At 41.1% G+C, this 27,010-nt stretch overlaps 1 protein-coding gene across 1 annotated transcript in view; it reads right to left on the bottom strand.

The window, feature by feature from the left end:
* The window catches only part of MACROD2 (mono-ADP ribosylhydrolase 2), a 2,306,040-nt gene that overhangs the window by 1,519,443 nt on the left and 759,587 nt on the right, over positions 1–27,010 (bottom strand). Inside the window, exon 5 of the mRNA XM_068987786.1 lies at positions 16,169–16,285. Coding sequence (XP_068843887.1) covers positions 16,169–16,285 — 117 coding nt within the window. The remainder of the gene's footprint in view (positions 1–16,168; positions 16,286–27,010) is intronic.

Here is a 27,010-nt window from a genome sequence, read left to right as displayed (position 1 = left end):
AGAGGAAATGGCAACCCACTTGAGTAGCCTGAAAAAGCCCATGGACACAGGAGCCTGGCAGTCACAGTCTACTGAGTCACAAACAGTTGGAGACGACTGAGCACACACACTCCACAAGTCTGGCCTCAGCGCTTCAGTTTGGAGGGATCTAAAAAGGCAGAAGGCGAAGATTACAATGAGAAACCAGACCTGAAATGACACAGGGCAATAGTCAGGCAGATGAGTCAAAATAAAGAACAACAGAAAAGCCAGGGCCCTCATCTCAACATTTTGCTTGGGACCCCAAGACTTACGTACGTGAGTGTGTAAAATGGTCAGAGGGTGGAGAAGTTACTGGAACTTGATATGAAGCCACAGCACTGCGATTCCCACTAGAGAATATACAAATGTAGGAGTTGATAGGATTGCAAGAGTTGGAATATTTAGACTGTGTATTTAAGCAGTTTACATAACAACTGTACCTTTTTTCTCTCTTCCCCTAATCACCTCAACTTTCATTTATTCTCCATCCCAGGCTGTGGTCTCAGGACCATGACTATTACTGAGAGCAGAGGTGCCTCCTAAGCAAAACTCTGCGACTGTATTTTTACAACTTTCTGTCAGAAGTCCTAGAGGCACGATGGTGTGGGTTATGCCTTCACTCACCTGGCAAAATTGGGGTTAACAGTGAATTGTACTCTATTGCCCAGTGGTCTACTTTACCTTTCTTGTGATAAAATAAATTTCTATTTACGTGAAATTAATATCCTCTCACCACTGATAATCATGCTTCCTTGCCTACCGTCTCTACCCTAAGCGACAATTAGCTCTGGAGGTCAATTAAGGGGTAGATGGCACAGATAACTGGGACACAAAATAGCAAAGAGATTTCTCTTGTTGCCGCAACTCCCCAGCATCCTATTTGCAGAAAGCAAGCCATAAAGCTTTATTATTCACTGTAAAGTCTGAATGGTTTGAACACAAAGGAAACATGCATCGCTATTTCCCCTTTGAACACATTCACATGCAAGTTTTAAGTGCCGGGGCTAGCGATCTCAGTCAGAAACTCGGTCACAACACATTTCAAACCCATAAAATTATCACTTTCATGAGATTAAAAAGTAAATTGAGCTTGGAAATCATCTCTGAACCCAGACTAAATAAATGGGAAATCAATCAATCAATCCATCGGCTTTTCGTCAGGCCAGTCAGGACATGACTCCCAGGTGAGGTTCTTTCAACCCCTTCCTCTCTGCCTTATTTCATCCTGACACTACTGCTTAAACTACAATTTTGAAAACTGGTGGGGCGGGAGGAGTACAAATACCACACACCTAAAGCATTCCTGGTAGACACACCAAAGGTCAAATACGGGCAGGACCTCCCAATATATTAATGCTGTTTTCCTGGCTTATTTTTAAGAATTAGCCAGGATCCTAGAAGAGCCAGGTGAGCAGGGCACGAAACTGTTTCCTTAGCCTAGTTCTCCCAGTAACTGTGCTAATAGTTACAAGTCATTAAGCTTAAAATGTCTAGTGTGCACACATTTGTTCATTCACAGATGGTTTCAAAGACTTCCTAGGACAGGAGATACAGTGGTGAACAAAGTCCCTCCCCTCATGAAGATTACGTTCTAGTAAAAGAGACAAACACTCAAAAAACAAACGAATAAGGCATAAAATAACCTCAGATGAAGATGAGGGCCATGACATCAAGTAAAGCAGGGCAAGAGAGGAGAGAGTGATGGGGTGACGTTTCAGATAAAGGGGGCAGGATGACCTCAGGGGAAAACTGCCCAGCTCCAGTGCTTACCTGGAGGCGGGCCGAGCTCTGAGTGCAGCGGATGCTGACTCGTCACCCTCAGCACTCCGGTGAGAGGGCGCTATGCTCACTCCCATGTCCAGGGCCAAAGAGGCCCAAAGAGGATTCACAACTGGCCCAAATCCAGAGTGAATCTGAGCCAAGAATGCTAGGCTTCAAAGCCCATGTTCTTAACCATTGAATGGGATGAGAATATCAACAGAAAGAAAGTTCTGGGCAGTAAGGGCATCCATTTAAATACTTCTCATGGGTTGATTCTGATTTCAGGAAGCTCCAAATTCTACCTTTAAAATGAATTACACCACAAATCAATCAATCAAAGAGCTCAACAAAAATGTGACAAGGAATTACAAAAGACTAAGGGAAAAAGGAAAGGAAAAGTAAACAAAAGGTCAGAGAGTCCACAGCGCCACAGCACAGGCCAGAACTCCTGAATGCCACCCATGTGTCTTACGAATGGGAAACAAAGCTTGGTACCGATGCTGCAGTAGACAGGGGTCAATCTTATTTTTAAAAGGTGCTTCTAAAGAAAATGAAGAGGATGAAACCATAGATAGGTAACACATTTGTCTGTTTAATTGGTTTCCACATTGTGTAATGTAATAATGCATGTTTGACCCTCTGATTGAGGGACTAGAGATCCAAAAGATTTTTTTCCCTAAAATGTATGGATATCAAATCACAGTCACTGAAAAAAAGTGTTTATAAATCACTGTCTGCCTTACTCTTAAGTAAGGTGAAATACCAAACTCTTTCATAGGGATTACGGGAATATGCTCTATGTGTCACTAGAAAACGCCAGGCAGCTGTTACACTGGACCCAAGTTAAGAGAGGCCTGTACCCCTGATGCCAAGTCAGAAAAAAGGTTTCCCAGAGTCATTTACAGTAACAGATGGAGAAATGTGTGTCATGTCCTCCTCCCCACCCCCAAGGTGCAAGTGAGTCAGAATCCACTGACCATTTCCACTGGTCTCTGCATAGGCAACCCCCAAAATAGCATGAGGCAAGAAGGCTAACACCAGCAGATATTCTTCCACTGAATGAGGCCCCAAATAAAATCCTCATGAAAGAGATGAAAGGATCATAGATGGAAAAACGGACAACTTGGACTCCTGGCAAGGCTTTATCACTTAAACTTGTGTGATCTTAGGCAAGTCATGTGTTCATTTCAGATCAACTCAATTCCAGCAGGGAAAGGTCCTTGTCTGTTTTGCATATCATCCTTTTCCAAAAGATGAGCCAAGCACCTGGCACATATTTTAGGAAACAACCAGTATTTGAATGAAACACTTACCACTACCTAATATGTACCAGACAGACTGATGGATGCAAGGTGTACTTATCCCAGGGGATCCCTAAAGTCCTCCATGCCAGTTCCACCAAACCGTTCTTAAACCCTCCCAGAATACTTTTCCAAATAGCTACACAAACTGAAAAAAGCCCTGAGTTAATATAAAACACATTATAATGCAAAAGGAAATACGTGTTCAGCATAAGAATATACTTCTAATGGAATATATTACGTGTATTACATGTATTGTAATACACGTGTACGTGTGTGTGTGTGTGTGTGTGTATATATATATATACATGTATATACATATTTTTTTAAGTGGAAGTGTTAAGTCACTCAGTCATGTCTGACTCTTTGCTACCCCATGGACCATAGCCTGCAAGGCTCCTCTGTCCATGGAATTCTCTAGGCATGAATACTAGAGTAGCTAGCCATTCCCTCTTCCAGGGGACCTTCCCAACCGAGGAATCAAACTCTGCATTGCAGCCAGATTCTTGACCATCTGAGTCAGCAGGGAAGCCCCACATGTGTGTGTGTACATGTACATATGTGTGACACACCCAAGTAGAGGAATAACATTAAAACAGGAACAAAATCACCTGGCCATGTGCGGAAAGAGAATAGTTTGGTATCAGGTGCCATGATGAACGAAAACAAAAACTGAGTGTCTGTACAGAGAAAGGATTTCTAAAATAGCCCTTTGTCCTCCACACACCTTCAAAGGGGTATCTGAACTCCAAATACAAAACACACCGTTTGAAAGAGAATTTGTAAAAATACAGTTAAGGTTGTCTCTGATGATCTTCACTAAGCAGAACAAACACAGATGGGGAATAAATCTTACCTCAAAATGTCACAGGCAGGGAAAGGAAAGCTTCAGAACCCCTTAGGAAATTATAGGGATTTCACAACTAGCGGGTGATTAGAAATGGAGCAAACTCTAGGTGGTTCTGAAAAAAGAAGGCGCTAATGGAAAACATACCACCAAGTCCAGCAAACAGATCTGGAAGGGCCCTGCCACAAAGGCACCTAGCGAGTCACCTCCGCTTCATTCAGTTAACAGCGCCAACGCAGACAAGAGCAGAATTAATTTCTCTTCTCAAAACAAAAATGGCAAGTCCTATCCGTTTAATATATGCCGATATTCAGTTCAGTCACTCAGTCGTGTCCGACTCTTAGTGACCCCATGGACTGCAGCACACAAGGCTTCCCTGTCCATCACCAACTCCGGTGATGCCATCCCACCATCTCATCCTCTGTCGTCCCCTTCTCCTCCCGCCTTCAATCTTTCCCAGAATCAAGGTCTTTTCCAGTGAGTCAGTTCTTCACATCAGGTGGCCAGAGTATTGGAGCTTCAGCATCAGTCCTTCTGATGAATATTCAGAACTGATTTGCTTTAGGATTGACTGGTGGGATATCCATGCAGTTCAAGGGACTCTCAAGAGTCTTTTGTCAACATCACAGTTCAAAAGCATCAATTCTCAACTTTCTTTACAGTCCAACTCTCACATCCATACATGACTACTGGAAAAACCACAGCTTTGACTAGATGGACCTTTGTCAAAAAGTAATATCTCTGCTTTTTAATACGCTGTCTACTTTGTCATAGCTTTTCTTCATTAAGCAAGAGTCTTTTGATTTTATGGCTGCAGTCACCATCTGCAATGATTTTGGAGCCCAAGAAAATAAAGTCTCTCACTGTTTCCATTGCTTCCCCATCTATTTGCCATGAAGTGATGGGGCCAGATGCCATGATCTTAGCTTTATGAATGTTGAGTTTTAAGCCAAATTTTTCACTATCCTCTTATATATATATATATATATATATATATATATATATATATATATATATATATATATATATATATATATATATATATGACTGGTAACTACAAAGGCTAAACAACACTTAAAGCATATCAGGTAAATATTAATACCAAATTGTATGATTTTCCTCCCAATGCTTCCTTACTAAGCTGGGCTTCATGTTCTGTTCTTCTTTATTAGTATGAAAAGGACAGAAGCTTCCATTCATAACCATTTCCCCAATCTCGTATGCTGTCTACAGAAGATATCTTGAAGCGGTATGATTGCATTTTTTAAATTTAAAATGCAAGTGTAACTTTAGCCCCAAATTCAATTTTGCTTTCATCTTGCATTTAGGCCTGTCCTTCAGCTTGGTAGGTTGGGTGTTGAGAAAATGTGATAGACCCCACGCACTCTGTTGGTAGGCACCTCACCCTGCTTCATGTAGTTCGTGGCCATAGTTCCTGAATTAGTTAGCTATTGCTGTGTGACAAATAGCCCAGACTTAAAAATAACAAACAGTTATTATCTCAATTTCCGTAGATCAGGAATTCAGGAGTGGCTTAACTGTGTGCTTCTGGCTCAGGTCTTTCATGATGCTACAGTCAAGCTACCAGCTAGGGAGATCTGAAGTTTTCAGTGAGGCCAGAGGGAGTACTCCCAAGCTCACTTCTATGGATGCTGACAGACCTCAGAAGATCCACCTTCAAGTTCACTCACAGAGAGGCATCAGTTCCCCACTGCAAGGGCCTTTTCAGAGGCTGTCTGAGGTCTCTCACAACAGAGCAGCTCATGTTCCTCTTCTCAAGGCCACGTCATGACACGGGTGCGGACTTTACCAAGAGAGTGTACAGTGGGTTAGATGGCAATCCCGAAAAGATAATGTCCACGTTCTGAGACTCGAAGCCAGTGGATGTGAAGTTACTTGGGTCTTTGCAGAGATAACCAAGTTAGGGATCTCAAGACTTATAGATCATTCTGTATCAGGACTGACTCAAATCCAATGATAAATGTCCTTAGAGGAAAAAGAGGACAAGCAGCAGCATAGGGAAGATGCCATGTGAAGACAGAGACCAACACTGGGCTTATGTTGCCATAACCAGGAGCTGGAAGAAGCAAGGAGGGATGTTCCCCTAGAGTCTTTACCTTGATTTCTGAACCTCTGGCCTCCAGAAGTGACAGAATAAATCACTGTTTTAAGCCATCAAGTCTGTGGCAATTTGTTATGGCATCCCTGGGAAACTTAGACAGATTTGAGAAAAACAGAAGGTGGAGAAAGCAAGCGAGGGCAAGAAAGATGGAAGCCGCAGTCTTTTTGTGACCTACCCTAAGAAATCTCCAGGATTCTGACACATTCCATTCACCAGAAGCATGTCATTAAGTCCAGTCCCCACACAAAGTGAGAAGAAATACCGAAGAACCTGTGGACATATCTTTCCAATCAATTCAGGGCCATCTGAAGTTTCTGAAACTGACTTTTTATAAGGATGAGATACTAGAAAGAAGCTGGAGAAAATGTCAGTCTTGAGGATAGCACAAGATTTTTCTTAATGACTATCTGTGATTTCCACATTTTCTCAGACACTTCTACATATGTCCAAGTAGATTATTGTTGTAAACTTTACCAGTAGAACTCAAGAGTGCCATAATTTACATATAGCTTATCTAAATAACAGGGCTTCCCTGGTGACTCAGCAGTAAAACATTCATCTGCAGTGCAGGAGATGCAGATTCAATCCCTGGGTCAGGAAGATCCCCTAGAGGAGGGCAGGGCAATGTACTCCAGTATTCTTGCCAGGAAAATCCCATGGACAGAGGAGCCTGGTGGGCTACAGTCCGTGAGTTTGCAAAGAGTCAGATATGACTGAGCATGCATGCATCCATCTAAATTACTATTAACAATAAAGTGCATAAGAAATCAATATTTCAATGTTTATGTATATCATCTCACTTAATATTTTATCAGCTTTTCACAATACTCCTATAAGGCAGTTAGTATGATCAAAGAGCCTAGGAGAGGCAGTACATTTCAGTGTTCTTTCTAAAGAAAGAGGGTTATACTGTGAGTCAAGACCCCAGATTCTTGGTGCTTCTGTTCCTTAACACAGGACCCTGGAAGAAATAATCTTTAGGAGCTTCAGGTTCTTTCACTGTAAAATTAGTTAGGATTCAGTGAGCTTTTAAATTCCTATCAGCTCCACAGTAGTGGCATTACCTCTATTACCTCCAAAAACTAGACTAAAATTAAAGTTGTACATACATCAGAACTGAAATACAATACTTGCAGCAAAGAAGAAGTTCCAAAAAATTAATGGGTTATCTCGTTCCACAGTTTGGGCAAAGTGATTTTTCCTAACCCAATGGTAGATCTCTTTCAATCTGGCGGCAATGACTTTCTCCCCAGAGAGTAGTTAGTTCAGGTACCACCTCCTCCAGGAGGCCTTCCCTGACCACCACGGGAAAAGCAGCTCCCTCTCTCCACTGTCCATTCTTATGGAACTTTTTATTTTCCTCATCGTCCTTACCATCATCTGAGAGGCTCTGCTTTTACGTGAATGTGTTTATTTTCTACCTCTCTCTGCTGGAACCTAAGATGGAAGAGGAGAGGACCTTTGCGGTCTTCTTCACTGTATTTTTTCTATACGCTAAAAGAGTACTCAAGCTCAGAGGAAGCGGCTGTACACATTGGTTGAATGAGCAAATGAGGTATGGGATGGTTTACAAGTAATAATAGAGCCTTATGCAACCTACTCCAGGAGTCTCGCCTGGAGAATCCCATGGAAAGAGAAGCTGGTGGGCTACAGTCTACGAAGGTCTCAAAGCATTGGACACAGAGCATGCACACACACATAATTTTTATATCTATAGTCTTACACTATTAAAAAGCGGTTCTGTGTCTACTCCTTAACAGCCTTGCCTGATGTAGACTGTCCCACTCCCAGCTAATCAAGGATGAGGAAACTCAGGCTCAGAAGGTTTGACCCAACAATTAGAATATCCTGGATTCAAGACTTCTCGGACCTCTACCTTAATGACTAATGTTCTTGACCTAGAACCAATCTTTTATTCCATAGTGCAGAGCTTGGTCTCACCAATATTTTCATCTGGAAACACCTCTATTGAAGCCACCAAGTGGTCTAATATTTAATCTTTGGGATTAGTAATTAATTGCAAGCATAGTTAATAAGTTTACCCACTTCATATTCAAATCATATATGCTAGTATATGTTAGCTCAAGAAACATTTTAGCACTGAGGAAAATCTTCATTTAACTCAGTATCTGCTACTTATTTCAACAAATGTATTCTGCTGTTCCTGCCCATTAAGTACTGTGGCTCTGAGATTAACCTTTCCTGTTTGCTTGTGCCTGACCTCAAAGCATCCTAAATTACTCAAAGCAATTCTGATGGCTTTAATTTATGAGAACACCTTCAACTATTCATCTTTTAAATCCTGAAAATGATGATCCCTGCACAACAGCAGCTCTCTTTTTAATCTTAGCTGATAACTCTGATTAAACACATCCAAAGGCTGATTACCCCCCCTGTGGTTAATGCCACTGTCGCCGCTAACTACTCATTTCACAGCGGGAATTGCCTTCAAGAGCCCATTTACATTATCACTCAGAATTGATTTACACCGTTATTTCCTATTGATCACATAGGAAAAAGAAGGTATAGACGATGTCCTCTGAACGCCTGCAAAGATGTCAACTAGCGCAAGCCATGTATAGGCAGCTATTCTACACTCACACAGTAATGCAACGATGTAAATACCAAGTTACTCCCCAACTGTAGACATGTTTTAAAGATACTATTTACTATTAGAATTGTAAATATTTCATCACAAAACCACTAGGAGAATGTCACCAAAATGGATCAAATCAAATAAAGAGAAAAAGAACATAATCTAAGTGTAGCTTCTATGTGCACCATCTGAACAAATTAAGCAAAAAAATAAAAGTGCTTCTTTGCTCTGCTAAATAGTCTTTGAGCAAGCAGCACGCCTGATGACAGGGTAAAACACGTGCTGCAAGCGGTTCTAGCTCTGAAGATTTCTGCAGTCACATAGGTTTATCTGGAGAGTACTTTTAGTCAGCTTATAGCAGCGCAGCTGTGACAATAGCAAAGAAAACGCTTTCATTAATTCCTCCAGTAAACACGTATTGAAAGCCTCCAGCTCTGAAGTGGGCATTTATTATGTCAGATGCTAAAGATTCTAGGGGTGAATGAGACTGATACGACTTCTGTTCTCCTTAAGCTGTTATCCTGTTTGAGAAGACTGGTTATACACAAGGAAACAAATTAAATACAGATACCATCACTAAGTGTGAAAATGCCACAAAGCAATGTAGAGCACGTCAGAGTTCTCTTCAAAGAAAACTCGAATCTGTGACCCAAAAGGAAGCCTGTGTTGTGTGCTGGGTGAGCAATCAAAAGGCAAGGGTTCTGCCCTGAATGACATCACTGTCTAGTGATGGTTTTCACATTAGAATGTGTGAAAGCTTGTTCAAAAACAGAGTCTCTGATTCAGTACATCTGGGGTGGGACACCAGAGTTTGTATCTCTAACCGGTTCCCAGGAGGCGTTGCTGCTGTTTCGCCACGGAGCCCATTCTGAAAACCTTCTGTCCTTCTCACGTCCATATTCATCATGAGAACCACAAAGGAGATAAGCTATACAAAATTCACTTAATATAAATGAAAGAGGTGGTAATTATAAAGAAATCGATTCAGACAGAAATTAAACTCCTAAAGCACTTAAGGAAAATGAGCCAATCAGAGTTGATTTGAGGAGGAAAAAAAAAATCTCATCTCTCTCTTCAGGAAGGAAGATGATTTTATGTTCTTCAAAGGCCATTTTTCTCTTTACGGAGTATACGGCATTTCATTTCAGAAGGGCTCATGAGGGCTCTCGGGTCTCCGCCACAGACTGGCCATCACACTCTTAGCAGCAAGCCCTCTCCGCCGCCGCCACAATCAGACACCTGCTGAGGGAGCCACGCGGTCAAAATCAGGTGGTGTTTTGCAGAGGACTGACTCAGAGCCATCTCGTGAGCTACCCCTAGAAACTGAATTTCCTCAGGACTACAGGCTCCCGTTCAGCACACTAACACAACTGGAAGAAGCAAGGAATAAAGATGTATTGCCTAATACTCTGGTGGTTTGACTTAACTTTCCCTTCAGACATTTGATATTCACTCTCCAGTTCGGGCCCTGTTGAGAAAAATGACTTATTCCTCCACCCCACCCCTCCCCCCGCCAAGCATGTTTTTTCCCAAGGTAGTCTTATAATTTGAAAGACTTTAAAAGGCTTCAGATCATCCTCCCCAAATAAGGTTCTGTTGAAGCAACAGAAGCAGGGGCTGTCCCAAGGAAGAGATGGCAGGTATTTTAATCTCATTTTTATCAACAGTGATCTGAGTAAGTCACACACATTTAATAAAATTGAGTAAACAGTTAATCCCTCTCAATCTCAGCTTCCTCCTTTATAAAAAATAAGTATTGCCACAGACTAGTTGTTGGCCAACTTTTCCAGCAAAGGGTCAGACAGTGATGTTTCAGGCTGTGTGGCCGTACAATCCTGGTCTCAACTGCTCAAGCTGTCCCATGACAGCAGCCATAGATGCTATGTAAACACACGGGCCCGTCTGTGTTCTGACAAAACCTCTATTTACAAAAACAAGCAGCAGGCCCGGCCCTCCCTGGCCGCAGACTCGCTCCCTAGCTCAGGAATACCGACTTGGTCACTTCCATGCCTGGAATACGGACCTGGTTTGTTACTGGGAGCGACAGATTTACACTCTCTGTACCTGAATTTCTCTGTGTGTTGGAAAAAAACATCACTCACGATCTCAGTTCCTCACAGAAATTTCAAACGGACTACTGAGCCAATGTCTCAAAGCACTATGATTTCTTGATGAAGGACACAAGAGAAGTCCTAATTATTATCAACAGTACCTTTTTTAAGCTACGATCATCTGATTATTACTGCACCTGGGAATACTCTAAGGATGCTGGGCCCACCACTCTGTGGCATTCACACGTGTTGTGCTGTGGTCTCTCGCCCAAGAGTCTCCCTTCCAATGATTAATGGAAAGCACTGCATTGGATGCTAATAGTGCCCTTTGATGTTGCACAGAGATTAAATAGAAGCATTTTTTAAAAAAAACAGAGTCCACCATTTTATATACACAAATTTAACATTTTCCCATTTATCTTTGATGATTATTCAGCCCTAAGGCCTAAAAGTGGCGCATTCTCAAGAAATAAAATAGACATGTGACCTATGATGAAAATCATCAAATAAAGTTGATGTGACTTCTTTTTTTTTGTACACCTTTAGAAGAAGGTCCATTAAGATTAAATTTCTTAAAATAACAGAAATGAACTTCTTTGCAAACTAGAAGCAGACTCACAGACATAGAAAACAAATTATGGCTACCATACGGGAAATGGTGGTAGGGTGGGGGAGTGATAAGCTAGGAGTTGGGGGTTAACAGATACATACTACTGTATACAAAATAGACAAATGACAAGGACCTACTGTACAGCACGGGAATTGTATTCAGTATCTTATAATACCCTATAATGGAAAATAATTGAAAAAGAATATATATATATATGTATATATATAACTGAATCACTTTGCTATACACCTGAAACTAACATTATAAATCAACTATAATTTTTTTTAAAAAAGACTAAATTTCTTAGATAAAAGACTTTGGAATTAGGTATATGGTAAAATATGATTTAAAAAACACAATATATAACTAACACTGATTTCATAATTTCTTAGAAATATTAGTATACATTTACATCCCCCAGACCAGCAACTGGGTCTTCCCTAATAGCTCAGTTGGTAAAGAATCCGCCTGCAACACAGGAGAGCCAGGTTTGATCCCTGGGTTGGGAAGATCCCCTGGAGAAGCGAATGGCAACCCACTCCAGCACTCTTCCCCGGAGCATGGACAGAGGACCTGATAGGCTGCAGACCACAGGATCGCAAAGAGTCAGACTCAACTGAACAACTTTCCTTTTCCTATCAGCAGTTATCAACCAGTCTGCCGCCTTTAACAATCAATACATTTGACAGATATTTCTCTAGTATCCATTATACACAAGAGACTTCTAGGAAGATGGAAAGTTTGCATAAATAACAATAATAATATCAAGTGACATGTGCTCTCAGGATGTTAACATGGAGTCTTCTAGATTTTGAGGAAAAAGAAGGTACTTTTAGTTGAGTTGCTTCATGGCAGAAGTGATATTTGAGCTGAGTTTGGAAGATAAGTAGAAAGGAAGACAGAATTCTCTAGAAACTCTCCAACATAGATCCCGTGTACCATGTACAGACATGCCATCTTAAGCAATTCAGATCATGCAAAAGGTCTTAAGCAGCTCAAGATAGGAGAGTAAATCATGGAAGGCCAAAGATAATCAGGTTAACAAGTCTGTGTTTGAGGAAAAACCCACTGAAGGATTTGGAGAGGAGTAGAATTAGATTTTGGAAGAGGGTATCGGAACCCACTCAGGTATTCTTGCCTGGAGAAACCCCATGAATGGAGAAGCCTGGTGGGCTATAGTCCAAAGCGTCACAAAGAGTTGGACATGACTGAGTGATTAAGCACAGCACAGAGTCAGATTTTATTCATTCATTCAAAATATTTATTGAGCCCCTATTAAGTGTCATACATTTTTTTTTCTGTATGGATACAATAATAAATGAAAAAGATGCAGAAAAACAACTACTGCCCTCATTCCAATCTGGGGACACAGACAAGAAACTAAATAAGTAAATGACACAGTGTATTTGAATGTTAAATGCTACAGATAGACAATTATAAGAAACGTAGAGAAGTAATTAAAAATAGGTGAGTTAGGGTGATACCTGAGGTGAGGTTTGAGCAAGGATTTGAATTAGGTGAGGGCAACAACCACACATATATCTGGAAGAACAGAATCCCAGGTGGAGGGGATGCTAATGGAAAGGCATTAAAGATCAAGCAAAGCAGGCTGTGTGAGTGAGCGGGAGGACAGAGACGGTAAGGAGGGTCCCACGTCACCTGGAGCCTGCAGACAATCACAGGGACTTTGAATTTAGGAACATTCATCTATGAATACTGGGCAGAATGGACTGCAGGAGGGCAAGAATTAGAAGTAGAAGCAACAGGCAAAACCCTCTTTGTCTTGTCAGGTGAAAATGTTTGAAACCATTCATTCGTTCATGTTAACTTGGCACATATGCTAGATATTGATCCTGGGATTGAAATTGAGATGGACAAGCCTTGGCTACATGAAGCTGAGCCTCCCAAAGAATGACGACAGCATGGACAGAAATGTCCAACTGGTTGGCAATAAAAACCTATAGAAATCTAAATTTTATTATGAATCCAAAAAAATTAATATTATAAAAGAGGGTGTTTCACAAGGTCAAATCATACAAACAGTCCTAGTCCACATTCTAAGTCAATTCCTTAAAATACTGACCAATATTCCTTCCACTCATAACTTTTGATTAGAATGACTGGCCATTCTACATCAAAAAAAAAAAAAAAAATCATTCAAAATATCCAAGCAGTGAAGAAATGCTAAATCTTTGAGGCTTATCACTCCACCGATTAGGATAGATCACAGAATACAGACTCTAAGTATAATTAATTCAAATACAAGCACTTATGAATAGATTAATTTAGCAAGCATGAAGGAAGCAAAGAGCAGTCCAAAATTACCAAGTTTGTCTATAACCCAGACAACAGCATTTCGCAAACAAATTGCTAATGCACGAAGATATTATCACTGGTGACTGGATGACTGGCTTTAGTACCTTAAATGATAAAACTGCTGTCACAAAGGACAGATAGGAACTAGACTCTGCTGTCAAACTGTCATGGAATTATTAAATATGGAAGGGAAAAATGACCAAAACACTATGTAATGAGCTCCCTTTTCATTCTTTCGCTACAAAAGCACATCTGTGAATTGTTAATGACTCTGAAATGGATGAACCAAATTGATGAGAAAGAAAAATATCTCTCAGGGACAGGGAAAAGGAAAAGGAATACACACAATGTTTATAAAGTATAATCTAAAACACCAGGGCTGGTGAAAGTACTGTGATACACTACAGGGTAGAGTGCAAAGTCTAAGCTGTTATTACTCATTTCTTATTGTTTTCATTGTTTTTATGTTTTTTAATGTAGAGCATTAATCTCATTAAACATAGAGAAACACTGAGATCTATTCACAAATGCCCCATATCTGTGGCGTTCTTGAGGTGGTTCTGCCATTCTAGTCTGGGAACTGCTACCCTGCTGGATGATTTTCCTTTTTCTCCCTAGATGTGCCCTCTGGGCTGGTGTGTCATCTGATTCAGTATCTCAGCTCACAAAGATTCCATACCGAGTTCTGGCGATTGACTTTTCCACGGCTAGAGTCCTTGTTCGACAAAGACTTACTTGCCCTGGAATGCCCAGGAATCCCAGTCATGGAATTCCTCAAGCACAGGTATACACTGATCTCTGTACCTCAGTGTCTGGTGTTGTAGAAGCCTTCAACAACCCTGAACTGAGCTGAATGACAATCAAGGAAGCTCATACAAGAGGGATTTAAGACAGGAGCAAGCACACGAAAAACAATCATCATGGTGTCTCTCCATACAACAGAGTCACCATTTAATTTGGTCATAGTTAATGATTCTGAGGCTACCTGTCTTCAGAAAAATCTCAGGGCTGAAGAACTTCTGATTTGTGCTTTAACTTATAAGAAAGAAAGTACTGAACCAATAGGAGACTACAATTATTCATTGGTTTAAGGACAGTCACCAGTCTGAAAATCATCAATAATCTGCTTGTCCTCAGGGTGGAATCGGTCGACTATATCACGAAGGTAGTATGGCGGTAAGAAGGAAGAATGACCAATATTGGTAAATAGGGAATCGGACCATCCCAGAAAGGGAAATCTCCTTTAATACTCAGGGCCTCTGAGTCAGAGGGAGTGCTCTGAACACCACTGCACGCAGAGGACTTACCTGACGTAAATATACTTTCCAAGTAGGAGGGAAGGCCATTGGCCCATGATTTGACTCTTTCACACAAGATAAAAACACTAACAAGGAAAGGAAAAGGAGAAGCCACTAAAGGAAAAATTAAACAGTATATAGCAGACGTAGTTTCACTAGCAGTATACTGTGAGGAATCCAGAATGCAGTATTGTAATTTCTACAAAGAATATCATTTTAATATGTTACTACTCACTAAAAATCCTCAAATTTAAATACACTTCAGTCTTAAGACTATAACACACTTGATCTCGCCACTCACACATATCCATGACAAATCCATTCCTATAACTGGTCTATAGAGTCCAAAGGTTGTGTTATAACTTTTTAGTCACATATTCTCCACGATTAAAACAGTAAAAAGAAATCAACTTCATTTTTAACCCCCCCCCCCCCCGCAAAAAAAGTGTTCACCGGAAGGTTATCATAAAAAGCAGGTGAATGGAATAAACAACCAATTGGTTTCCCAATTTCCAGACCAGGGCATGGCTTAATGGTACAATGAAACCCTGTAACTCCACCCCCAAGCCCTGAAGATTATGTGATACAAAAAATCTGTGCCTTTAACCAGCTTCTCTTTCAGTATTATTTATTCCGCATCACCCTACGCAGTTGGCTAAACGACTAAGCAACAAGGTCAATCAAATGCAATACTCCTCTCCATTCAAATATAATGGAAATTTTGACCATTCCACATTCTAAAGAGCAAATACATTCTCACTCTGACAACCACATTCCATTGGCTTTTCCTAAAAGCCAAGCGTGACAGATGCCTTGGCTGTAATTGCCAATCAGCCTTTCCATGGCAGCTGAAAACACAATACATCACTTTGATCTCCTTTGCTCTAAACACATCCGCAATCAAGAAACCTGAACAAGGAATAAGAAATTGGCATCATTTCTAGAAGCTGTCACTCCACAGCATTTAAATACTGTAAGGTATAGTGTGCTCATATTTTTATTTTTCTGTTTCAGAGACACTTTGTCGAGGATCTGAACAAAAATCACCTACAATCAATCATTACTATATATATATATTTGGAGATGTATTCAAAAAACACATTTCATTACCATGTACAAAATCTCAGTACAAGCACATTTAATTAAACACCACCACTACCACTTCCTCCTCCAGTTACCCACCTGAGGAATAAAACAAGAGTGCTCATCTGATTTAGAAACAGTACTCAAAAGAGCTAAACTCACATTTTGCAGGCAGGTCATAGCCACACGTGATCTTCGCATGTCCAGTTTCACAGCCGTTCAGGTTACGACATTCAGCCAGCAGACAGGGCCCAGCTGCTCTGTGAATACAGCCATCCACTGCAGGAGAGAGAAAAAAGTTAGCCCATGTTTGCTCTTTTGGAAATAAAGGCACAACCTGGGACAGGGAAAGCCAAGGAACTCAAGTTTTCCCTCTTAGAAATCACCACACCCCTGGGGAAGGGAAACCCACGGTGTTCAGTCCCTTAAACCCCATTTTCTCCTCTCTCCAGTTCTCTCTCTGTGCCTCCGGTTCGTGTGGTTGGCAGAAGGAGCAGGGTTCCGGAAACGGCGTGCAGTTTAACGTTAAACAACAGGATCCTTAGCTCGTACTGCATCCCGGATTTGTAGTCTGTTTCAGCGTCAACTGGGTAACTACTTTCACCATGTCCATTTCAAGCTATCAACTCCATGTCACCTAAACACAGGATTCTGAAGAAATGCTACTGATCCTGTCTCCAAGGTGGTAAGTGTTGCCTCCAGTACACCATAGGTTATAGAAGAAAAAAGGTCAAGAAGCAAGAGGAAAAAAAAGCACTCGGGAACATTTGCCACTGTGGCAAAACTGAGACAGTAAAGCTGTGGAAGAAAGACCGAGACCTCTAAGTTCCTTCCCCTCTCAACGGCATGGCACAGATATAGTAGGTATCTGCAGGGTATCTAGGGGTTAGAAGGTGGGCGAGAGTGGCTCACGTCTGGAAAAGTGCCTAGAGGAGCAGCCCTCGCTCTCTTGACATGGAAAGAAGAACCTCTGCAAGCTCTTGCTCCAGCTCTGCTCACCGAGGAGGCCCTGCTCCTCCCCAAGCCTGGGTCTCACCACCTCTCTGAATCTCACCTCACCCCGCTTCATCATTGCCCTTCACAATGAGAACGACCTTCTGAAAACACACATCTGATGCCACTGGAACTTAAAGGTTCATTTGACTAGATTAGGGGCGAGCAACATAGGTAGGGGGCTAAGATTGAAAACGCATAATCTAGTTGTTACTGAGTGAGTTCCTTGGAAAGAAAGGAAACGCAAGACTAAAACGAAGGGTTAAGAGAATGAGAGAGAGAGAGAAATAGTAATCTGGGCTGTGAAAACCAACGAGGATATTAGTGGTATGAATTCTGGAAGATGATGCTGTGAAAGTGCTGCACTCAATATGCCAGCAAATTTGGAAAACTCACCAGTGGCCACAGGACTGGAAAAAGTCAGTTTTCATTCCAATCCCATTTCATTCAAATGTCAAAGAATGCTCAAACTACTGCACAATTGCACTCATTTCACACACTAGTAAAGTAATGCTCAAAATTCTCCAGCCAGACTTCAGCAATACATGAACTGTGAACTTCCAGATATTCAAGCCGGTTTTAGAAAAGGCAGAGGAACCAGAGATCAAATTGCCAACATCTGCTGGATCATTGAAAAAGCAAGAGAGTTCCAGAAAAACATCTATTTCTGCTTTATTGACTATGCCAAAGCCTTTGACTGTGGGGATCACAATCAACTGTGGAAAATTCTAAAAGAGATGGGAATACCAGACCACCTGACCTGCCCCTTGAGAAACCTATATGCAGGTCAGGAAGCAACAGTTAGAACTGGACATGGAACAACAGACTGGTGCCAAATAGGAAAAGGAGTACGTCAAGGCTGTAGATTGTCACCCTGCTTATTTAACTTCTATGCAGAGTACATCATGAGAAACGCTGGGCTGGAAGAAGCACAAGCTGGAATCAAGACTGCGGGAAAAATATCCATAACCTCAGATATGCAGGTGACACCACCCTTATGGCAGAAAGTGAAGAGGAACTCAAAAGCCTCTTGATGAAAGTGAAAGAGGAGAGCGAAAAATGTGGCTTAAAGCTCAACATTCAGAAAACGAAGATCATGGCATCTGGTCCCATCACTTCATGGGAAATAGATGGGGAAACAGTGCAAACAGTGTCAGACTTTATTTTTTTGGGCTCCAGAATCACTGCAGATGGTGACTGCAGCCATGAAACTAAAATACACTTACTCCTTGGAAGGAAAGTTATGACCAACCTAGACAGCATATTCGAAAGCAGAGACATTACTTTGCCAACAAATGTCCATCTAGTCAAGGCTATGGTTTTTCCAGTGGTCATGTATGGATGTGAGAGTTGGACTGTGAAGAAAGCTGAGCGCCAAAGAATTGATGCTTTTGAACTGTGGTGTTGGAGAAGACTCTTGAGAGTCCCTTGGACTGCAAGGAGATCCAACAAGTCCATTCTGAAGGAGATCAGTCCTGGGTGTTCTTTGGAAGGACTAATGCTAAAGCTGAAACTCCAAGACTTTGGCCACTTCATGCGAAGTGTTGACTCATTGGAAAAGACCCTGATGCTGGGAGGGATTGGGGGCAGGAGGAGAAGGGGATGACAGAGGATGAGATGGCTGGATGGCATTACGGACTCGATGGACATGAGTTTGAGTGAACTCCAGGAGTTGGTGATGGACAAGGAGGCCTGCCGCACTGCAATTCACGTGGTCGCAAAGAGTCAGACACGACTGAGAGACTGAACTGAACTGAATAACTGAAGAAGGAAATGGCAACCCACTCCAGTATTCTTTCCTGGAAAATTCCATTTCCAAGGGAGGCTGGAGGGCTACAGTCATGGGTCACAAAGAGTTGGATACAACCGAGCTACTGAGCACACAAGTGCAATAGTTCAGAGTCCACCACACCATGTAATTGATCATTCTTTACTATTATCATTATTTTGATGGGAAACTAGATATTGAATGGGAAATTTTTCACTGAGGGGCATGTAACTTGTCTAAATGACCAAGTGGCTTTTGCTACTACTGACTGAAAAGGAAACATGTTTTGGCTGAACAAGTCTCTTAGGGAAACAAGCTCATCTGGGCTTTCCTACATCACTGTTTGCAGACCTGGAAAATCTGAGAATAAGCCTGAACCTCAAAGACCCTCACACCAAAATGAACTCTATACTACAGTGTTTCAGTAAACCTACTTGAAATCCGTACTCTACCTTTACCAGCCATATGCTGCTCAAGCCCCAGTTTCCTTAGCAATCAGGGTCAAGAATGGCTGTGTCTAACAGAGTTATGCATGGAATTTGAATAATATAACATTATGTGCCCTGTTAATGGTAGTAACTAATATTATCTTAAACTCCTTAGGTGGAAGTTTTGTGTAAATTTTTAAATAACTATTATTCTTATATAAAAAAAGAAAAATATAGAGAAGGAAGAAGAATATGAATACCACTATTTACCCTCCCACCTAGAGAACTCTTCAGCAGTCTGATATTTGTTGCTCTTTCACTGGCTATTCACACACACTCACACATATAATTTTTTCTGTTACAAAAAAAAAGGTCATAAGTTTTGTGTACTCTTTCACATAGCAATTTTACTTTGTGAACTATTATACAGTTGTTAAAAAGAACAGGTCAACTTGATATGCAAGTTCAGTTCACTTCACTTCAGTCGCTCAGTCATGTCTGACTCTTTGCTACCCCATGAATCGCAGCATGCCGGGCCTCCCTGTCCATCACCAACTCCTGGAGTTCACTCAAACTCAGCTCCATTGAGTTGATGATGCCATCCAGCCATCTCATCCTCTGTCATCCCCTTCTCCTCCTGCCCCCACCCAAACCCTCCCAACATCAGGGTCCTTTCCAATGAGTCAACCCTGCACATGAGGTGGCCAAAGTCTTGGAGTTTCAGGTTTAGCATTAGTCCTTCCAATGAACACCCAGGACTGATCTCCTTCAGAATGGACTGGTTGGATCTCCTTGCAGTCCAAGGGACTCTCAAGAGTCTTCTCCAACACCACAGTTCAAAAGCATCAATTCTTTGGCGCTCAGCTTTCTTCACAGTCCAACTCTCACATCCATACATAGAACCACCATAGCCTTGACTAGATGGACATTTGTTGGCTAAGTAATGTCTCTGCTTTTGAATATGCTATCTAGGTTGGTCATAACTTCACTTCCAAGGAGTAAATATCTTTTAATTTCATGGCTGCAAACACCATCTGCAAACACCATCTCCAGAATCTGTGATTCTGGAGCCAAAAAAATAAAGTCTGCCACTGTTTCGACTATTTCTCCATCTATTTCCCATGAAGTGATGGGACCGAATGCCATGATCCTAGTTTTCTGAATGTTGAGCTTTAAGCCACATTTTTCGCTCTCCTCTTTCACTTTCATCAAGAGGCTTTTGAGTTCCTCTTCACTTTCTGCCATAAGGGTGGTGTCATCTGCATATCTGAGGTTATGGATATTTTTCCCACAATCTTGATTCCAGCTTGTGCTTCCTCCAGCCCAGCATTTCTCATGATGTACTCTGCATAGAAGTTAAATAAGCAGGGTGACAATATACAGCCTTGACGTACTCCTTTTCCTATTTGGAACCAGTCTGTTGCTCCATGTCCAGTTCTTACTGTTGCTTCCTGACCTGCCTATAGGTTTCTCAAGGGGCAGGTCAGGTGGTCTGGTATTCCCATCTATTTTAGAATTTTCCACAGTTTATTGTGATCCACACAGTAGTCAGTTCTAAATATGAAAATATTTCTAAGTGAAATGCCAGTTTTAAGAAATAGATACAATATGTGATACATATACAACATATAGTATCTATTTTAAAACATATATATTTTATCTATTTTTTATGTATAGTCACAATTTTGTTTACAAATGTAATACAAGCACACATACATACACACCCACATTTACATGTATAGTACACATGTACTAGAAAGGTATATACCAAAATATCAAAAGTGATTATGGGATGTGAAAGAGAAGGTGAAACTATTAAGAAAAAAATTAGGTTCAAATTTCTCTATGTTTAAATACTTTACAAGAGCATCAAGAGAAGTATTTTAAAGTGAATATGTGAATATTTTTTCTTGGCAAAGAGATCATTAGTTACTTAGTTTGAAATGGATAACTAAAATAGGATTTGATAGTGTACTTAATCATATGCTGTTAAATATTGCTGCCTTATTTAGACTGCAGGAAATGCATTTTGTAAATATCTAATTCACAAAATCTTCATGGTTATACCAGCATTCATGACTGCATTAGGGAAATGAAAGTGGAGCCGAAGAGCTATTTAATAATAATTACTACAGCTTAAATGTATTGAGTGCATCCACATGCCAGGCACTATACTAAGGACACGCATAAAGTACATACTAATTTTATAATCTCCATTTAATGGGAGCTTAAAGGAGGTTAGTGAGTTGCCTACGTTCACAAAATCACAAAACACTGGCAATGTGATTCAACGCTCCAGTTCTGTCTGATGGAGCAGCCATGTTATTAACTGCTGTAGTTCACTGCCTTCGGAACTAGAAACCAGGAGGCCTGACCTCAGCTCTTGCATGTGGCGTATTGAAACACTATGTTATGCTACTTTTTAATTCTCATCAGTTCTATGAATTACAACGTACATGCAATCAAATGCACAGATGTGAAGTGCAGTTTTGATGAGTTTTAACAAATGTATATACACTTATGGAGCAATAATGCCAATAAAGCTTAGAAAAGTTCTGTATCTTTTCCATCGGATTCCCCTCTTACCATCCAGAGGGACTCCATGTTCCAACTTCAGTCACCTTAGCTAAGTCTTGTCATATATAATCTCAAACTTCATATAAGAGATGGTGGAGGGGGCTAGCTTCCTTCACTCAGCATATTTTTTAGATTCATCTGTGTTGTTGCATGTATTAATATTTCATTCCTTTTCATTCCTGAGTACTATCCCATTGTTGAATATAACATATTTTTTAAATCCATTCATCTGTGAGTGGGCATTAGAGTATTTATATTTTTGGCTATAATGAATAACTCTTTGTTTTGTGGTTGTATGTTTTCATTTCCATTGGAGAAATACTGGTGAATAAAACTGCTGACCTAGTATATGTTTTACTTTATAAAGAATTAATATATAATTTTCTCAAGTGATTATACCAGTTTCCATATACCCTCAGCAATGTAGGAGAGTTCAAATTTTGGCAGTCTTTGATGTTTTCAGATATTTCCATTTTAGCAATCCTAACAGACATAAAGAGGTATCTCATGATTTCAATTTTCATTTCCCTGGGATTAACGGTGTTAAGTATCTTGCCAACTTCTTACTGGCCATTTATATATATTCTTTTTGGATGTGTCTTTCCATGTCTTCTGCTAATTTTTATCATCTTTTTATTACTGAGTTGTGTTAAATGTATTATTTGTTCCATACAATTTTTTGAAATGTTAGATATTTTATTTTTTCAGTTCTTGTGATTTTCATTTTTTTTATAGTTTTCATATCACTCCTGAAACTTCCCATATTTTAACCCATTGCTATGCTTTGTGTGTTATTCACTCAGTCATGTCCAACTGTAGCCTGCCAGGCTCCTCTGTCCATGCAATTCTCCAGGCAAAAATACTGGAGTGGGTAGCCATTCCTCTATCCAGGGGACCTTCCTGACCAAGGGATGGAACCTGGCTCTTGTGCATTGCAGGTAGATTCTTCACCAACTTAGCCACCAAGGAAAATGAATTAACAGATTTCACATAATTTTGGAGTCCCTGTATGCCAATTTCAATATCTAGGTCAGCTATTAATCTGTTTTTATTGGCTGATTTTCATATGATTCTTGGTCACATTTTCTTATTTCTTTTCATGTCAAGGAATTACTGATGGCATATGAATATTGTGAATATGTTGGAGAGGCTTTAGATTTTATTTTCTTTCTCCAAATGGTATTTAAGTTTATCCCAGCAGGTAGTTAACTGCCAGGTAACAGGGAAACTGAGCTCTAGGCTTTGTTAAGCCTGGTCATTTTTTCTCTTAGTCCTAGGATATAGTCTTTATTCCTAAAGCATGAACCTTCAGGGGTTTTAGTGCAAATTCCAAGGTGTTTTGCAATTCCCTCTAACCTGGGGGGATTAAAATTCTAAACTGGCTATCCTTACACTGAGAAGATGATGAATGCTCTATTCAGCACCCTCAGCCTTCCAGCTTTGGTTTCCTTCCTGGACTCCATGGAGTACCTCCCTGCACAAGCATAGGTCAAAGTTCAACCAAAGATTGAAGGTATTCATTTATAGATTCAGTGGTTCCCACTCTGTGGCTGTCCCTGTTCTGAGATCCTTACCAGAATTCCTAGTCATTCTGACAACCCCAAAGTCAGTTCTATGATTCCTAAAGCCAATAAACCTATTGTTTTCAATCTGAGCCCCAACAACCATTTGCCAGGCTGGGTAGACGGAGCCCTCAAGGTCAAAGCCATTTAAATGTAGATTTCACTCAGTGTGGTTTTTTCCTTTAAGAGGACTGACTGCTTTTAGTTGCTCTCTGCTGCCAGTAAATACTTTTTGTCATTGCTTTTTTATTTTGCCAAAAATCTGTATATACTATTAGTGAGATGGCTTGTCCGATACAGGTTATTCTGTCATTATCAGAACCAGGAAGTATATACATTTTTGATCCATATAAATATGATCTCATATTACTTGAGAGCTATATTTCTAGCCCTTTGGGGGAAAAATGTTTATGAGAGAGAAAGACAGTGGTAATATCCTGGAGTGCAAAGTCAAGTGGGCTTTAGGAAGCATCCCTATGAATAAAGCTAGTGGAGGTGATGGAATTCCAGCTGAACTATTTTAAATCCTAAAAGATGATGCAATGAAAGTGCTGCCCTTGATATGCCAGCAAATTTGGAAAACTCAGCAGTGACCACAGGACTGGAAAAGGTCATTTCTCATTCCAAGCCCAAAGAGGGGAATTGCCAAAGAATGTTCAAACACAATTGTACTCATTTCACATACTAGCAAGGTAAAGCTCAAAATCCTTCAAGCTGTGCTTTAGCAGTACATGAACTGAGAATGTCCAGATGTACAAGCTGGATTTAGAAAAGGAAGAAGATCCAGAGATCAAATTTCCAACATCCATTGGATCGTAGAAAAAGCAAGTGGATTCCAGAAAGACATCTACTTTGGCTTAGTTTACTATGTTCACGCCTTTGGCTGTATGGATCACAACAAACTGTGGGAAATTCCTACAGAAATGGGAATACCAGACTACCTTACCTGCCTCCCGGAGAAGGCACTGGCGACCCACTCCAGTACTCTTGCCTGGCAAATCCCATGGACGGAGGAGCCTGCTGGGCTGCAGTCCATGGGGTAGCTAAGAGCTGGACATGACTGAGCGACTTCATTTTCACTTTTCACTGTCATGCACTGGAGAAGGAAATGGCAACCCACTCCAATGTTCTTGCCTGGAGAATCCCAGGGACGGGGGCACTGGTGGGCTGCCGTCTATGGGGTTGCACAGAATCGGACACGACTGATGCGACTTAGCAGCCACACTTACCTGCCTCCTGAGAAACCCATATGCAAGTGAAGAAGCAACAGAACTGGACATGGAACATCAGAATGGTTCCCAACTAGGAAAGAAGTATGTCAAGGCTGTATATCGTCATCCTACTTATTTAACTTACATGCAGAGTATATCATGTGAAATGCCAGGCATGATGAAGCACAAACTGGAATCAAGATTACATGGAGAAATATCAAGAACCTCAGATATGCAGATGATACCACCCTTATGGTAGAAAGTGAAGAGGAACTAAAGAGTCTCTTTGTGAAGCTGAAAGAAGAGAGTGAAAAGCTGACTTAAAGCTCAACATTCAAAAAAAGAAGATCATGGCATCTGGTCCCATCACTTCATGGCAAACATATGGTGAAACAGTGGAAAAAGTGACAGACTTTATTTTCTTGGGCTCCAAAATCACTGTGGACAGTGACTGCAATCATGAAATTAAAGAATGCTCGCTCCCTGGAAGAAGCTATGACCAACCTAGACAGCATGTTAAAAAGCAGAAACATTACTTTGCCAACAAAGGTTCGTGTAGTCAAAGCTATGGTTTTCCCAATCAGTTCAGTTCAGTTCACTCAGTCGTGTCTGACTGTTTGCGACCCCATTAATCGCAGCATGCCAGGCCTCCCTGTCCATCACCAACTCCCGGAGTTCACTCAAACTCATGTCCATCGAGTCAGTGAGGCCATCCAGCCATCTCATCCTCTGTCGTCCTCTTCTCCTCCTGCCCCCAATCCCTCCCAGCATCAGAGTCTTTTCCAATGAGCCAACTCTTCGCATGAGGTGGCCAAAGTCTTGGAGTTTCAGCTTTAGCATCAGTCCTTCCAATTAAAACCCAGGACTGATCTCCTTTAGAATGGACTGGTTGGATCTCCTTGCAGTCCAAGGGACTCTCAAGAGTCTTCTCCAACACCACACTTCAAAAGCATCAAGTCTTTGGCGCTCAGCTTTCTTCACAGTCCAACTCTCACATCCATACATGACCACTGGAAAAACCATAGCCTTGACTAGATGAACCGTTGTTGGCAAAGTAATGTCTCTGCTTTTGAGTATACTATCTAGGTTGGTCATAATTTTCTTTCCAAGGAGTAAGCAACTTTTAATTTCATGGCTGCAAACACCATCTGCAGTGATTTTGGAGCCCCCCAAAATAAAGTCAGCCACTGTTTGCACTGTTTCCCCATCTATTTCCCATGAAGTGATGGGACTGGATGCCATGATCTTCGTTTTCTGAATGTTTAGCTTTAAGCCACATTTTTTGCTCTCCTCTTTCACTTTCATCAAGAGGCTTTTGAGTTCCTCTTCACTTTCTGCCATAAGGGTGGTGTCATCTGCATATCTGAGGTGATTGATATTTCTCCTGGCAATGTTGATTCCAATTTGTGCTTCTTCCAGCCCGGTGTTTCTCATGATGTACTCTGAATATATTAAATAAGCAGGGTGACAATATACAGCCTTGATGTACTCCTTTCCCAATAGTAACATACAAATGTGAGACCTGGACCATAAAGAAGGCTGGGTGCCAAAGAATTGATACTTTTGAACTGTGATGTTGGAGAAGACTCTTGAGAGTCCCTTCAACTGCAAGGAGATCAAACCAATCAATCCTAAAGAAATCAATCCTGAATATTCATTAAAAGGACCGATGCTGAAACTGAAGCTCCAATACTTTGGTCACCTGATGTGAACAGCTGACCCATTGGAAAAGACCATGATGCTGGGAAAGATTAAAGGCAGGAAGAGAAGGGGATGACAGGATGAGATGGTTGGATGGCATCACCAACTCAATGGACATTAGTTTGAGCAAACTCCAGGAGATGGTGAAGGACAGGGAAGACTGATGTGCTTCAGTCCATTGGGTTGCAAACAGTCAGACACGATTAAGAGACTGAACAACAACAATATCAGTTGTCCCCTATTAAAGTAAGATTTGGGGATTCCCAGGTGGTGCAAGTGGTAAAGAACCCGCCTGCCAATGTAGGAGACATAAGAGATGGGTTCGATCCCTGGGTTGAGAAGATCCCCGGGAGGAGGGCATGGCAACCCACTCCAGTATTCTTGCCTGGAGAATCCCATGGACAGAGGAGCCTGGTTGGCCATAGTCCACAGGGTCACAAAGAGTAGGTCACAAAGAGTAGGACACAACTGAAACAGCATACATGCAAAGTAACATTTGCTAGTCCCCATATCTTACAAGACCCTTAATTCCAAATTATGACCTTTTAGAGTCCTTTGGACTGCAAGGAGATCCAACCAGTCCATTCTGAAGGAGATCAGCCCTGGGATTTCTTTGGAAGGAATGATGATAAAGCTGAAACTTCAGTAATTTGGCCACCTCGTGTGAAAAGTTGACTCATTGGAAAAGACTCTAATGCGGGGAGGGATTGGGGGCAGGAGGAGATGGGGATGACAGAGGATGAGATGGCTGGATGGCATCACCG

This window comes from Capricornis sumatraensis, chromosome 15 (genome assembly GCF_032405125.1).
Source record: "Capricornis sumatraensis isolate serow.1 chromosome 15, serow.2, whole genome shotgun sequence".
In the NCBI taxonomy this organism is placed as follows: domain Eukaryota; kingdom Metazoa; phylum Chordata; class Mammalia; order Artiodactyla; family Bovidae; genus Capricornis; species Capricornis sumatraensis.
Note: the sequence above shows the minus strand (reverse complement) of the source record. Positions and strands in the feature narration are given on the sequence as shown.